This window comes from Salvia splendens, chromosome 11 (assembly GCF_004379255.2).
Source record: "Salvia splendens isolate huo1 chromosome 11, SspV2, whole genome shotgun sequence".
Classification (NCBI taxonomy): domain Eukaryota; kingdom Viridiplantae; phylum Streptophyta; class Magnoliopsida; order Lamiales; family Lamiaceae; genus Salvia; species Salvia splendens.
In genome coordinates this window covers 180738-195627 of record NC_056042.1, presented here as the reverse complement: position 1 = coordinate 195627, position 14890 = coordinate 180738, and the positions used below count along the sequence as shown (strand labels likewise).

At 39.2% G+C, this 14890-nt stretch overlaps 3 protein-coding genes across 7 annotated transcripts; all 3 read left to right on the top strand.

Annotated features, from left to right (window-relative positions):
• Positions 1-845: 845 nt before the first annotated feature.
• Positions 846-5584, top strand: LOC121755826. 4 transcript variants are annotated; one of them, XR_006040867.1, is made up of 13 exons: positions 846-987; positions 1203-1510; positions 1605-1653; positions 2030-2100; positions 2233-2291; positions 2550-2654; positions 2803-2860; positions 3108-3244; positions 3325-3381; positions 3860-3957; positions 4233-4438; positions 4645-4809; positions 5355-5584. XR_006040867.1 is itself a non-coding variant. In XM_042151231.1 (13 exons), the coding sequence occupies exons 2-12, from the start codon at positions 1423-1425 to the stop codon at positions 4731-4733; spliced, it is 1017 nt and encodes a 338-aa protein (XP_042007165.1). In that variant the 5' UTR covers positions 846-987; positions 1203-1422; the 3' UTR covers positions 4734-4735; positions 4864-5584. The 4 variants fall into 4 exon arrangements, 2 of the variants coding, with proteins under 2 accessions (XP_042007165.1, XP_042007164.1); XR_006040866.1 differs by having other exon boundaries at positions 4872-5584; XM_042151231.1 differs by having other exon boundaries at positions 4645-4735; positions 4864-5584.
• Positions 5585-5877: 293 nt separating this feature from the next.
• Positions 5878-11191, top strand: LOC121755824 (phosphatidylinositol 3-kinase, root isoform-like). 2 transcript variants are annotated; one of them, XM_042151226.1, is made up of 17 exons: positions 5878-6199; positions 6532-6628; positions 6729-6825; positions 6906-7064; positions 7158-7367; positions 7544-7710; positions 8057-8204; positions 8306-8401; positions 8509-8644; positions 8741-8862; positions 9185-9379; positions 9475-9645; positions 9716-9853; positions 9977-10131; positions 10280-10423; positions 10518-10665; positions 10744-11191. In XM_042151226.1, the coding sequence occupies exons 1-17, from the start codon at positions 6088-6090 to the stop codon at positions 10879-10881; spliced, it is 2433 nt and encodes an 810-aa protein (XP_042007160.1). In that variant the 5' UTR covers positions 5878-6087; the 3' UTR covers positions 10882-11191. The 2 variants fall into 2 exon arrangements, with proteins under 2 accessions (XP_042007160.1, XP_042007161.1); XM_042151227.1 differs by lacking the exon at positions 5878-6199 and having other exon boundaries at positions 6564-6641.
• A 215-nt stretch (positions 11192-11406) lies between these two features.
• LOC121755825 (U-box domain-containing protein 4-like) lies at positions 11407-14253 on the top strand. The gene is made up of 2 exons (XM_042151229.1): positions 11407-11940; positions 13150-14253. The coding sequence occupies exons 1-2, from the start codon at positions 11555-11557 to the stop codon at positions 13964-13966; spliced, it is 1203 nt and encodes a 400-aa protein (XP_042007163.1). The 5' UTR covers positions 11407-11554; the 3' UTR covers positions 13967-14253.
• The last annotated feature ends 637 nt before the right edge of the window (positions 14254-14890 follow it).

Below are 14890 nucleotides of genomic sequence, written 5' to 3'. Positions count from 1 at the left end.
GCAAGGCACGTCCCCTGACATCAGCCTCCCCCTTGCCTTTATCCAGAATGCCGAAGTGACTCACTTCGCCGAAGTGATTCACTTCGCCCTTCGGGGGGGGTAGTGATGGGGTGCGTACTAAACAAGCCCAACAGCAATGACGGCCCATCAGCCCAAAGCCCAAGGAAGAGTATGAGTTCGGCATTACCAAAGAGTTCGGCCTCAGCCTACAGCTCGGTTGGCTCCTGCTCTCAGGTCGGCATCAAGCTCTACTCTCAGATCGGCTACCAAAGCAGTTCGGTCTCAGTATTCGACCGAACAAAGAGTTCGGCCTCAGCCTACAGCTCGGTAAAAGCCAACCAATCAAGCTCTGCTCTCAGGTCGGCATCAAGCTCTACTCTCAGATCGGCAACCAAAGCAGTTCGGTCTCAGTATTCGACCGAACAAGGAGTTAGTGGACCCATACAGGATTTCCACAACTTCCAACACACCCACTACCACTCGGTGTCAACTCAGGCCACGATCGTAGGCCATGACCTACGCTACATCCACGATCTTAGGCCATGACCTACACGACATCCACGACTTAGGGTGGTGATGCAAGCCACGATCTTAGTTCAATATATAAATAGAACTTAGATCAGATAGAAAAATGTTAAGCTCTCTAGAGATAAAATCATATAGCAAGTCTGTGTTGTAAGCTGTAATCCCAGATCAAGCAATACAATCTTGCCCTCCCTTCTTCCCGTGGACGTAGATTTACTTCAGTAAATCGAACCACGTAAATTCATTGTGTCGTAGTCTTTTTTCTCTACCAGCATTTACTAACATCAAAAATTCGCGGATCCATCAGTAATCAATACTCCAAAACATGTTTTGCCAGCGTATAAATGAAGCCCAGAACATTCTTTGCTAAATAGGAAGATGAGACGTGGGAATCCAATTTAAACCCCAATTTCAGTAGATTAGGGTTTTCGCCATTGAAGCATGTAGGCAAGTTCTCATTACGTAAGCCTTTCTTCTCGTCTCGCTTTATTTGATTAGGCATTTCAATGCAACGCATTTCTCCTCATAAAGTTCGTCTCGATCATGCATTCAGTATTAGCTATCATTTTCCTTTGCTGTTATATTTTATGCTATTTTTTTCTTTTGATTTTTTTTCTTTATTTTGCATATGATCAATCTGTTTTATGTAATCTATAGCTAAATTACCGTCTCTGCAGTTATCATCAGCTGAATTGGAGTAAAATGCAGCAACTTGATCAAGTGAAGGAGAAGCCTGTTCCTCTGAATATGGGAGAAGTGATAAATGTTCTGATATCTTAACTACAACCAGGGGTTTTATTATTTTTTCTAATAAAATAGTTCAGTGTACTAAATATGTGCGTTGAGGGTGTGAAATATGTTACCTTGTAGCTGAGAAGCTTGTATTTTTTTATCCAAATGGATGAGTGGACTTTGATGGATTTCTCCCTTTGTCAGAACTTTTCCCAAGCTGAGGATGTACGGTTGAAGACTACAAGGGCTAGATGTATCGGCCATTGCATTAATTTCTTGTTATCTGAAATCACATTTCTAGTGTTTGAGTAATCATTGTGTAATCAAATCTGTCTTTTTGTTGCCAGTCTCGAATCTCCTTAAGCGGCATGCAGAATTAACGGAGCGACTTTCTAGGTATAAATCGTTCAACATTTTTGCTTTTGTGATAGAATGTATTTAGCTTATAAATATGGATCTTATTGGTATCAGCTTTTTGCTGACACATACAGGCTCAAGGCTTCAACAAGAGAAAGCTACATTCTCTCATATAAGCAGTCTTGGTAATTTACTCAGTAGGGAAATTAAGTCTAAGTTGGAAAATAAGTGTTAGCTAATCTCAATGATTGGTGCTGGGCTAGCAAAAAATCAAAGTTTATCATTGTTTGTTTACCAAATTATGAAGTTGCAATGTTTTTGTCTACCAAGTGTTGCTTGCATAATTTTCGACTATATGTAGTGGATGGCTAGTATAATGTAAAGGAGTGGTTCTAAAAGTGGTTAAATTTCTCAGGGATTCTGGTAAATCTGTTTTTGAGCGTTTGCAAAGAGAATTTGAAGCTGCACATGCTTCTCAAACTCAAGGTAGTCATTTATGGGCACACGCCCAACCTTTTCCTTTGTAATATATGTCCTTTCAATTTAATATGCATATTTTCTATTTCTCTTATCCGTATTATATTCACCAATATTGATGTGACGCCTAATCTCTTGAAGAAATATGTTTGGATGGTAAGCAATGGAATGATGGGTTATTAGCTACAATAATAGAGCGGGTATGTTGGTCGTATAATTCTTTACTGTTTTGTTATTTATGGATCTAGAAACATATGAAAATTTTCTTTAATTTGGAACCTGGTTAAACATCCATTCTAATTCTTTTCTGTACTTGTAATCTTGTATACTCCAAACTGGGATTTTATCATTTCTTCTACTAATTCATTTACTCTGTTTCAGTTGCATTGGTGGAGCATATTTTTTCGAGATATTGCGTACTATCTATATGCCATACTTATGGCACTTTATTGTTTCAGGTTCACATGGAGGCTGAAAGAAAGGCAATGCTACAGCAAGGGGATGCTGCTTCAGTGCCCAATTTACCATTTCATGAAAAAATAACTTACAGAGTTGGAAATAAAGTAAGTCGCGATTCTAATTAATTTGTTATGTTTAGATTCCTTATTTAAAATGCATTCTGTAGAATTTTTCTTTAATTTCTCACGAAGTATTGCTTCAGTTTGATTTAAGCTGTGATTGGTTTCTGACACTAATGTTTTGAATGAGCAGATGATCTGTTGTTTAGATGGACCAAGGATTGGCGTTCAATATGCGACCTCATTTGCTGGTAACTGCTGAACATCATAAACACTGATTACAAAGTATATATTGTGAATGGTGTTTGAATTCTTCATCAATTTAGTTTTTAAATGTCAGATTCTGTTAGAAATCATGATTATATGCAGTTGACGTGATATCTTCAATTCTTCATGATTCTTTGATTATATTTGTGCAGTTTTTCTGGTTTAGTAAGCTAGTTGTGTACTGAATATTGGAGCTTACAGTCTCGTTTCTTTAATTTGTGAACTTCTCAGGAGAACCTTGTGAGATGTTCCATTGTGTTCTTGAAAGCAAATCGTTTCTTGAGAAAATGACAGTTCTTGAGCACACAATACCATTTTTCTTGCCGATACGAGAAGCAGAAAATGATTATCTCTCTTCAAATGCAATGGTGAGGTTAGCTGCGTTAATATTTAGTAATACTTCATTATGCTTGGTTCAAATATTAATTTGTTACTATTTGGGAAGCAGAAGTTCATAAATTACGTTGGGGACTTGCTGCAGGCATATGTTGATAGACGAGAGCAGGTACGATATGCAATATATATCATAGGAGGAATAGGTAGTCCTTAGTCAAGGTCTATAAAGGCCACGCTATGATATGTTAATAGTAATATATCAACATGGTATCAACATGGAATGTTGATACAACTTGGGGAATCCTGACATGATCTATTGATTTTAAGATTCCTTATTGATTTCAAGTTTGACACCATATATCTCTATCTAGTGGCATTTGTTTGGTGAAAAAATATTTGTAGAAACGGGTATGAGCTAGCATTTCCCAGTTTGCGTATGGAGCATGAGACTTTAGTGTGTGAGGTAAGATAGACGCAACAGAATGACAAACTTGGGTATGAGAAATTTTCTTGGAGTTATGGAACGCTGATATGGTTTTATAGAGCTTCAGAAACTTGATCATTATATGTGTGCGTGTAATTGAATATACTAGACACTCAATGTAAGACATCTGTTCTTCACTGCCTTATGTTTTACTCTTTTCCAGGTTCGCCTTATTAAAGAGTTGTATGGAAATCAAATAGGAGAACTTTATTGCAGTCTTCCATATCATATGATTGAATTTGTGCTCGCAGATTTCGATTGGTAAGTTATGATTGTTTCGAATGCAATCTAGTCTTGAGTCGTATCTTGACTAGCATCTAGTGCTCCCTCTCTCTACTTTTCCATACAAATAGTGAAGATTCTCAGAGAAGTGCTTATCTTGTAGAAGCATGTTAATCGATCATCTTGGGCTGCATACCATTTTTCTGACATTATATGGGTCGCGTGCTTATTTTGTTCCTCTCCAGTATGAATAAGCAGCTATTAGTGTGTCATGGCCATATAGTTACATTGATCTTTCTGTTTCCTTCTAACAGCAAAGTGATCGTCAGCACTAGATATGGGGAACTCGTCTCTACGCTTCCGTCAACCGTCAGTGTCCTTGCTTGGCCGATGCACCAACATAAGAAACTTCAAACTTCTGTAGCACCAATCAGCAGGAAGGAAAGCCATGGCAATCAACTAGTTCCTGCCCGACTAGCATATGCTGAGGATGCATTGCGTTCAATGAGTCTACCCAAAGGTTGGACCAATTTCTTGCTATTTATCCTCATATCTTAGCCGGATCTACAGATTATCACCCATGTAGTAGGAGATGTTGCACAAAGCCGCATTAGATGGTCTGGCTGTGGCTAATTCTCGAGTACATGTCTGAAACATAACCGATCTCCGAATCCTTGCAGTTTAGTCACTAAGTGATAATTTCTCGTTTTTTCTCTCTCCCTCCAGCTTTCGCAGAGATCGTTCTGAGCATGCCTAAAGCTCTCGAGGAAGCATTTCCGGATCAAAGCGCGAATTCCCGTGTTTCCTCGCAGTAGAGGTGGATGGATGGCATCATGCATATATATTAGTAAAGGATGATACATTATTTACAATCCTTCTCCAACATCAAAGGTTTGTACATTGTAATGCATTTCACCTTCCTCACTCATGGCTGAAAACCTACAGTTTTCCGGGAAGAAACAGTTGCTCGATCGGATCATGTCAAGTTGAGGCCATAAGTTTCGGCACAGTTAGATGAAAACTTCCCTTTTACTGGATTTGTGTTAATGACGACCGGTGAAGGGCAGAATCATCTGGCGGAGTACTCCCGATCGAGGCCAAAGCATTGAAGAATGAGGCCAAAACCGGAACGTCCAAGTTCTGTGTGCATGTTATTGATCAAATGCTTCATCATGGATTAATTATCTTCCTTCATCATTTTCTCAAAGTCTGATCAAATTCATAATACTGGAGTAATATTTTATGTAAAAAAATATAAAATGCTTCATAATGGTCTGTTGGTGCATGCTGCCTACCAGATGAGGTGCATAACCCGAGCTTCGTTTTGTTTAGGAAAACATGGTTTCTTCTTGGTATCCCGGAGAAACCTGGTTAAACTTTTTCCTCTAGAATGTGTGTTGATGAAGTGAAGTGAATTGAAGGCTCTTGATCTGTAGGTGGTGATGCTTATGAAGCTATGGCCAACGAAATCAGCATTTCCTTTGCTCTATTTTACTTGAACAAGAAGAAGAAGAAGAAGAGGAGGATGAAGGACAAGCTGGATTATGTATAGAATTAGTATAACATTGTATCTACAAATCTTATGATAACTAACATCAAGAGGAATGGAGTCATGGAGATGATACTATCTATTAATGTGAAATTAACTAAGCTTCCCTTTCTTCTATGGCCTATGGTGTTGGCAGCACTGTATTTCCTTTAGTTTATCCTTTCAATCCAAGTGTAGCACCAATGTTTCCTGCAAACCAGAACAATATTCATATTAATAATAATGTGATAAAAACAAAATCATTTTCTTCGAGAATTCCACCATGAAATCATTTTCTCAACAAATCTCAGAAATTAGATTCAATTTGATGGTCAACTTATAAGAAGGGACCTTTGTTACTACTAATATGCCTTCGTGATTCATAATTTTTAGAATATCTACAAAGCCTTTATATGATTTTTTTCTACCAATATTAATATGATTGGTTTTCATCATTTTAGTTTATAGTACTTATGTTAGTTAAATTCTATTCATAGTTATTCATTATTTTAATAAAATAGTTAGCGTGTCTCGGTGAAATCGGTTAGTTTTTCAGCAATTCATAAACTCTTTTTCCAAACATCGAATTTTAAACAAAAGTTTGCGAAAATTTAAACAACCTATCACTTAGGTGAACAGCGATGGCCGGGAACGAATTCCGATTCTTCTTGTCGTGTGACATTAATCTACCGGTGACTTTCAAAATCGAGAGATTGGAGGGCAAATTATCTGCTCGAAAGCCGCCCGATTCAGGCATTCGAATTTCTCTTTTAGTTTTTTAGTGATTCCTGTTTTGTATTATGTTGTTGATGTGAATTTGAAGTGTTTGCAGGCTGCAGCTTCTGTTTTATTTATTTATCTATTTATTTATTATTATTGTTGTTGTTGTTATTGGAGGTGGAAAGATGCTAGTATATTTGTAGACTTTAAACTGAGTTATTTAGTGTTGGCTTGGATTCTTCACGCATGGTGTAGGATTGATTACGTTTTAGGGTATCTCTGACAGGAGTGTTTCCGGCTGCAATTTTTAGTTGAGTTGTTTTGGTGAGATTATGATTGTTTTTATATGGATTGGACTTGTTTAGCTGATGATTGTACCATAGAGGAGAAGAAACCCGAGTTGTACGTCGAAAGCTTGCTGTACATTGATGGTGCACCTTTTGGGCTCCCTATGAGAACAAGGTTTTGATCGTTGGTATCAGTATGGTGGCCTATTCTGGTTTTTCTTTTTCTTTTTCTTTTTAAAGATTTACTGGTGATTTTGTGTTGTTTACAAGTGTAGGTTGGAATCAGGAGGTCCGTCATATTGTTGGAATGAACTCATCACACTGAGCACTAAGTATCGCGATTTGACAGCAAATTCACAACTTGCTGTTACTGTGAGTGTAGAATTCTTTAGAAGAAAAGACATCATTGAAATTGAGTTACTAGAGGATGTGAATTGAGAACTTTTGTGTAGGTGTATGATGTTTCATGCGGGAAAGATGAGGAGGTGGTTGGCGGGGCAACCATTCACTTGTTCAACATGAAAAAACAGCTCAAGACTGGGAAACATAAACTTAGACTATGGGTGGGCGAAGAAGCAGATGGATCTATCCATACAAAAACACCAGGGAAGGTATTAATGTATGTTGTTATTAGATGTTGTTCTGTGTCGAGTCGACTCGACTCGACTTATGTTCGGTTGATTGGCAATTTCGGGTTGTGGTAGGTTCCTAAAGAGGAAAGAGGGGAACTAGAACGCCTTGAAAAGCTAGTGAATAAGTATGAGAGAGGGCAAATTCAAAGAGTTGATTGGCTTGACCGGCTCGCATTCAAAGCCATGGAGAGGATTAAAGAACGTGAGAGTTTGAAAAACGGGAGTTCTCATTTGTACGTTGTCATTGATTTTTGCAGCTTTGAGCACCGCATAGTGTTCCAGGTACTATCGATGTACCTAGATATTGTCTTTCCTCATCCTCGGTTGCTCTATTAGATATTGGAAACCAATAGTTGATTCTTGCAATTCTCAAGGACTTGATTTTTTGTTCATCGAGTACTATCAGTTATCAGTTTCTGTAACCATAGAATTCAATCTAATAGCACTTTGATGTGTAGGAGTCTGGTGCAAATATTATAATACCATCCACAAATGAAGTGGTTACAGTTTGGGACCCTGAAGTTGGAAAAACTAATCCATCTGAGCACAAGCAACTAAAGCTGGCTAGAAGCTTAAATCGGGGCATCATCGACAAAGATCTTAAACCTAGCATTACAGAAAGGAAGTAAGTTTTATCAGTACTAAACCTTTCCCTTATTTTCTAAAATGTTCTACTGCTTTTATTATTTCTCCTCAGTGTCATGCCACTTCCTTTGATGACTATCTTGCTTACTACGTTTTGTGTGCAATCATTTCAAATCTCTAAGACGAACCACTGTGCTTATCAACCCACTTGATTACGTCTAACGCCATATACATCCAGTTTGTTCTTTTCCTAACTGAATCCTTATCCTCAAGCTACCTAACTTAAAGAAATTCATAAAGTGACACTTTATGCATAATGTTATTGTTTCATTATCATGTTAAACTATTTCACCTTGTAACTACTCAGCTAGCCTTTGATTCAACAGGTCTATCCAAAGGATATTAAGATATCCACCAACTCGGACCTTGAACGGAGAGGAGAAGCAGCTCCTCTGGAAATTTCGTTTTTCATTAATGGCTGAGAAAAGGGCCCTGACTAAATTCTTACGCTGTGTTGAATGGAGTGATATTCAGGTAAACATTTCTTAACTCCCAATCCCCTAATCTAATACTATTGCCCTTACACAAATCTTTTGAGTTTTTACATCCCATTAAGTTACTACTTTTATATACAGGAAGCAAAGCAGGCTTTAGAACTGATGAGCAAGTGGGAGACAATTGATGTATGTGATGCACTAGAGCTTCTATCTCCAGTTTTTGAGAGCGAAGAGGTTATCTTCCTATACTTTAGTAGTCCCATCCCTTTTTCTCTTTGATCAGTCTATTTTTTTCTTTTAAATCAACTCATTTATTTTATCAATTTGATTTTCTCCTACAGGTCCGAGCATATGCTGTGAGTGTTCTTGAAAGAGCTGATGATGAAGAGCTCCAGTGCTACCTTCTTCAATTGGTTCAAGCACTTCGTTTCGAACGTTCAGACAAATCTCGCCTTAGCTATTTCCTTGTGGAACGCTGTAAGTTTGATGCAACAGAGTTACAGAGGGATGCTATAATGATTTTCATGTTCTATTACACTTGATCTAAATCCTTTACTCATTTTAATTTTGCAGCATTGTGCAATATTGACTTGGCTAGTTTTCTTCGATGGTATGTTGCTGTGGAACTCCGTGAGCCTGCATATGCTAGGCGTTTTTACAGCACCTATGAGCTGTTAGAAGAAAATATGTTGAAGGTGTGTGGATTTTCTGTCCCTTGCCCCTCTCTCTCTGTGTTTTTATGCTGCATCATATATATCTTTTTATACCGATTTACTTATAGCTATAGGGTTCAAGATGATAGTTAAAAGGGCTGATCTTTTCTTAATGGATTAGTTAATATATAGACATGTCAATCGTTCTGCCAAAATTGTAGGTGCTTGTTGGTTGAGCTGCTATGATATGCTTAGCATTACTATTTGTTAAATAATTTTCTGGATATGTGATGAAGGACCTCGATGGTCGTTGATGAATATATACACCGGCCTGTTTTGGCTGATTGGTGATACGCCGTTTCAGTTAGGACCAAGTGCCAATGGCGATGAAGATGGTTTCAAGCTTTGGCAAAGTTTGGTGCGTCAGACAGAACTGACTGCGCAATTGTGTTCAATAATGAAAGATGTGAGAAACGTGAGAGGTGGAACTCAAAAGAAGATTGAAAAGCTTAGGCAGCTCCTATCCGGGCTTCTTAGCGAGCTCACCTACTTTGATGAGGTAATTTTTAAATGGCAATTTTTCTGTTATATGCATCCAACCAGACATACTTAGACATAACTGTAGTAAGATTCATGGAAATTTTATCTTTTCAGCCTATACGGTCGCCTCTGGCACCAAGGGTCCTTATAACAGGGATTATACCATCAGAATCATCGATCTTCAAAAGTGCACTGAATCCTTTGCGGTTGGCTTTTCGAACAGCAAGTGGAGGAAGCTGCAAGATCATATTTAAGAAGGGTGATGATCTTAGGCAAGACCAATTGGTAGGTGCCTCCATTCATTTGAAAAAAACTGATTTATTTTTAATTTTCCAACTCGGCATGTTTAAAACAGGTTATTCAAATGGTATCGTTAATGGATCGACTACTAAAGCTGGAGAACCTCGACTTGCATTTGACTCCTTACAGAGTGCTAGCAACTGGGCAAGACGAAGGCATGCTGGAATTCATTCCTTCAAAATCTTTAGCTCAGGTTTTTTCCTATAAATTTCTGTGCTTCTATACTTTATTGCATTGGATTGGATGTTGATATTAAGTGATGCAATCTATTTATTTTTATTTGCAAATATGTTTGAAATATTGCACTTGCTTACAGATTCTGTCGGAGCATCGTAGTATTACAAGCTACCTGCAGAAATTCTACCCAGATGAAGACGGGCCTTTTGGAATAACTGCAACGTGTCTCGAGACATTCATAAAAAGTTGTGCTGGCTACTCAGTTATCACATATATTCTAGGCATCGGTGACAGGTTATTTCACAAATTTTCTCAAACTTGCGTTATCTTGATTTACATTCTTCACTGAATCAGTTGATCTCATCATTGTAACTATGACGATTATTTCTGATAGCATTTGAGTACAGCTCTTGTTTATATAGATAATTCTCTTGGTCCCCAGGCATCTCGACAATCTGCTATTGCAAGACAACGGCCGCCTTTTCCACGTGGATTTTGGTTTCATACTTGGCCGAGATCCAAAACCTTTCCCACCACCTATGAAACTCTGCAAGGAAATGGTGGAAGCTATGGGTGGAGCAGAGAGGTATGTTGCCCCCTACCAAGATATGAGATAACTGTTGGATCAATCATCAAAAGCATTTCTTACATTCGATGCTTCCTCTTTTCTCCACTTGCAGTCAATACTACACCAGATTCAAATCCTACTGCTGTGAAGCTTACAACATTCTCCGAAAATCAAGCAACCTAATACTAAACTTGTTTCACTTGATGGCCGGTTCAAACATTCCGGACATTGCTTCCGATCCCGAGAAGGGCATTCTCAAGGTGACTAGATTCATTCATTTTGTGGTGAGACCATTCAACTATCGTTGGTTTTTATTCCCATTTCCATTGTTATTGCAGCTTCAAGAAAAGTTCCGTCTGGACTTAGACGACGAGGAGTCCATCCACTTCTTCCAGGATCTCATCAATGAAAGCGTCAGTGCGCTGTTCCCACAAATGGTCGAAACCATTCACCGATGGGCTCAATATTGGCGCTGATCCAATGGTGGGAGACGTGTCAGGTGAGGCGAAGTTCATTTTCCCTCTACTTGTTGGATTGGTTTGAAACCGATTGGTTGGCCCAGATGGACTGAATGAGGATTAGTGCCGGAAATGGTCCCGGGGTAATGCTTTGAGAGGTCCGGTCAGGCCTGCTCGGATCTTTACATTCGGTCTACAGGCTGATATTGAGTTTCTTTACACATTTATCTCTCATAACAGACATTTTGAGAGTTGGATTTAAATTTTGTAAATTTGTAAGTTACATTTTCTGCTCTTGATATAGTGCTTAAAACAATATTGGACTTTATTTTTATTTGCTTTAGGAATTTGACTGGTGAAATTGCAATAAACTTGCTAATGTGCTGATTATATTTTGGGCATTTGAAAAGGAACAATTTGGGAGTATAAATAAATGGATTTGGTGACAATTAAATTTGTGAAGAAAAAGATTAAAGAATACAGATTGAACTACCTCTCAACTAGAAGGATTAATTTGGAATTAATGAAAAAAAGGTGGGGGGCCTCTTCGAAATGGAGGAATCGTATACAACCCCACCGCAGAAGGGATGAGGTACAACATCTAAAGCGAAACGTCCAAAATTGCATATCCGAGCAAGACGTATCATTCCCCTAACATTCCGACAGCTAGAGAGAGAAACATCCGCCGGCCATGGTTTTAGAGAGAGAAATGGAGGAGGAGGAGGAGGACGAAGACGAGGAGGAAGCAATGCTGAAGAAAGCAGAGGAGGGAGCGGAGGAGAGCGAGAGTAATAGCAATAGTAATGAAGCGTCGTCGTGGAGCCGGAAGATGATGGTGGAGGAGACGGCGCGGAGGCTGAAGAGCGGAGATCTCAGAGCGAAAATCGAGGCGGCGAGAGATGTGAGGAAGCTGGTGCGGAAGTCGTCCAGCTCCAATTCCAAGTCCGCCGTGCGCGGCCGCTTCGCCTCCGCCGGCGCAATCGAGCCGCTCGTTTCGATGCTCCACAGCACGATGCCCCTCGCTGCTCGGGAGGCTGCGCTCCTCGCGCTCCTCAACCTCGCTGCTCGGAATCATAGGTAGTCTCTCTCTCTCCCGCCCTCGCGCTTTTTTCATTAGTGAAATTGCTGAACCATGGTGAATGTTATAGTATCTGAAAAAATGATCTAGTTTGAGATTTTGGATTTGTAATATGATGCCAATTCTTGCTCATTAGTTTCAACCACATATCTACTATTGTTTGGTTAAGAATTCTTGCTTTTTGCTTCTGATTTTGAAGTGAATTGAAGTGTTGTGCTTTAGTTTCAGCTTCATTAATTCATCTCCAGATTCTTGAGAAATTAGAGGTATTGCTCAACTTTGGTAGCTTATGGTGATATATGATGTTGTAAAGATGAATTGCTTTGAGGACCTGAAATACAAGTGTCTAGACTCTTGAGGTTTCAGCGCAGTCTCAGACCTTAATTGCTCAAATCTATTATAGTTTTCTTGATTCCTTTTGTTCAAATGGAGGTATTGTGACTGTGGTTCTCCTTTGCGAACGTTGTCATTTGTAATTAGTGGCAAAATAGGATGTGGGAATGATTATACTCTTTTGAGGACTTGAAATACATGTGTCTTTTGGTTTTAGCATGAGTAGTTTGCCTTTGCAAAGGTTGTTGTTTCGTAAATAGTTGTGAATTGGGATGTGGAATGATCATATGCTTTGAGGACTTGTAATACATGTGTCTTTTGGTTTCAGCATGATTAGTTGTTGTACAGATTCCTGAACTTTATTGTAGTATTGATGATTCTTTTTGTGAATATGGAGATATTGTGCAGCTGTGGTTGCTTTTGTAAAGGTTTTCATTTGTGGAAGATGGTGAAATTGGATGTAGAAAAGATGATATGCCATAAGGAATTGTGTATAAAAGTTTCTCTGGTGGCATTTCGTGAATTTAGTTAAGATGTTAAGCTATGTTCACTGAATGCAGGGATCATCTCCTTGTTAGTTATTTCGGTTTGTTTAAACTTATTTGTATAATTGTATTAAGTTAGGGAGTTATATCTTGATGTTGGGCCAGCAAATAAACTGGAATATTTGGCAAAAAAAGGTTGACATCATAGTTTTGTTGAGAGATGAGATTAACTCATTCATTTTACTTGAGGCAGTGTTTACTATTAGCTTCTCATTGCAAGCTTTCTTGATTCTGTTGCCACGGTTGCTTTGGTTCAGTTCTATGTATGTGTTGATGACTGTTTGCTTGATTGGTTGCCTGCGACTGACCATTAACGCACTTATATATCAGAAACAAGATCAAGATCGTTGCTGCTGGGGCCGTTCCACCTCTCGTGGAGCTTCTCAAAAACCTAACTGGCAATCTGCGAGAATTAGCAGCTGCTGCAATTCTATCATTGTCGTCAATTCCATCCAACAAGCCAACCATAGCAGCATCCGGTGCTGCACCTCTGCTTGTTCAGATCCTCTGTTCAGGAAGTGTCCAGGGGAAGGTTGACGCCATCACAGCCCTCTACTACCTCTCGACGTGTGAGGAGGAGCCAAAGCTTGCCCTCGATGCTAAAGCCGTGCCTCCACTAATAGACCTCCTAAAAGAATGCAAGAAATACTCCAAGTTTGCTGAGAAAACCACGTTCCTGCTCGAGATCTTCTCTGCTTCTGAGGAAGGACGAGCTGCAATCACATGTGTCGAGGGTGGGATCCTAGCTCTGGTGGAGACCATCGAAGATGGATCTCTAGTTAGCATGTCCCACGCAGTTGGAGCTCTGCTATCCCTGTGCCAGAGCTGTCGCGATAAATACAGAGAGCTCATTCTAAAAGAAGGCGCCATACCTGGCCTTCTTCGCCTCACTGCTGAGGGCACTCCAACTGCACAGGATCGAGCTCGGACTCTCTTGGACATGCTCAGAGACTCCCCTCCAGAGGAGAGGCTCACCTCGTCCGAGCTGGAGAGGATCGTCTACAACTTCGCTGCAAACGTCGATGGGAAAGATAAGGCGGTCGAGACTGCCAAGAAGCTTCTGCAGGGCATAGTTCAGAAGAGCATGGACCTCAGCCTCAACCGGACCAAGCTTAGAACCTCGCCTTGCACCTCCACGAAGACCTAACGAGGCGCGAGTGAAGGTACCACGTATATAACGACCCGACCTCCAGATTGATGGAGGTAACTTCGACAGCCTTTTAACCCAGAAATGCACTTGTGTTGTTACCACGGCTAGCCATGTTTGTTGTGTGAGTTTTTTACTTGGTAAATTTTGAGCTAGTTTTTAGTTAGGGAAACATGGTAGATTTGGTATGGTTTTTCTACCCTTTATCCCTATTACAATGTATCAAGCATTAACAGTGAAATTATACGAACAATAATGGATGATTATTGCTACAAATACGATAAAAATGGATGTTTTTCAAATCAACATACTAATGTTCATTTTTGTTAAGTAAGAATAAAATTATTGTTCATATGCGAACCAAACATTTAATTTTATTCCACTATAATAAAAAGACATTTATGCCACTGTTAGCTGTCGGTGTCGGTGCATCTACAGGGTGCGCACGATAGCAATCGCCACCAGTCACGCTCTCAAAATAATGCATGATTTAATTCGAGGGAGGCGGATCTAGATTGCGCCAAAGTGCGCGTTACGCCGTTGACAAAGTAGGGAAATGCCTCACGTTTGTAGGCCTCGTTTGGATGGATTTATTTATTCATTTCATACAGTACATGTTTTAGATCTTCTTATTCCATCAAAATTAAGGGTAATAATAAATAAATGGATGGATTTATTTATTCGTTGCTGAATTAGATCTTCTTATTCCATCAAAAATAAGGGTAATAATAAATAAAACATATCATGTAAGTTTCCTAATTTTCATATATGGAGGAGCGTATAATGTTTAGTGAAGATTATGTGAATAGATGTTAACTGAAATTGCATAAAATAAATATTGGAATTTTCCTACATAATTGAGATTGCATAATTATGCCATTGCATTAGATTTTATTACCCTAAAATGCAATCGGCAAAGTAAAT

Coding starts and splice junctions, on each gene's coding strand:
- LOC121755826 (XM_042151231.1), top strand. CDS start 1,423: ATGGATGAGTGGACTTTGATGGATTTCTCCCTTTGTCAGAACTTTTCC. Junction 2,861..3,107: donor ATATGCGACCTCATTTGCTG/GTAACTGCTGAA, acceptor TGAACTTCTCAG/GAGAACCTTGTGAGATGTTC. Junction 3,958..4,232: donor GTGCTCGCAGATTTCGATTG/GTAAGTTATGAT, acceptor TCCTTCTAACAG/CAAAGTGATCGTCAGCACTA.
- LOC121755824 (XM_042151226.1), top strand. CDS start 6,088: ATGGCCGGGAACGAATTCCGATTCTTCTTGTCGTGTGACATTAATCTA. Junction 7,368..7,543: donor AGCACCGCATAGTGTTCCAG/GTACTATCGATG, acceptor TTTGATGTGTAG/GAGTCTGGTGCAAATATTAT. Junction 9,646..9,715: donor ATCTTAGGCAAGACCAATTG/GTAGGTGCCTCC, acceptor TGTTTAAAACAG/GTTATTCAAATGGTATCGTT.
- LOC121755825 (XM_042151229.1), top strand. CDS start 11,555: ATGGTTTTAGAGAGAGAAATGGAGGAGGAGGAGGAGGACGAAGACGAG. Junction 11,941..13,149: donor CTCGCTGCTCGGAATCATAG/GTAGTCTCTCTC, acceptor CTTATATATCAG/AAACAAGATCAAGATCGTTG.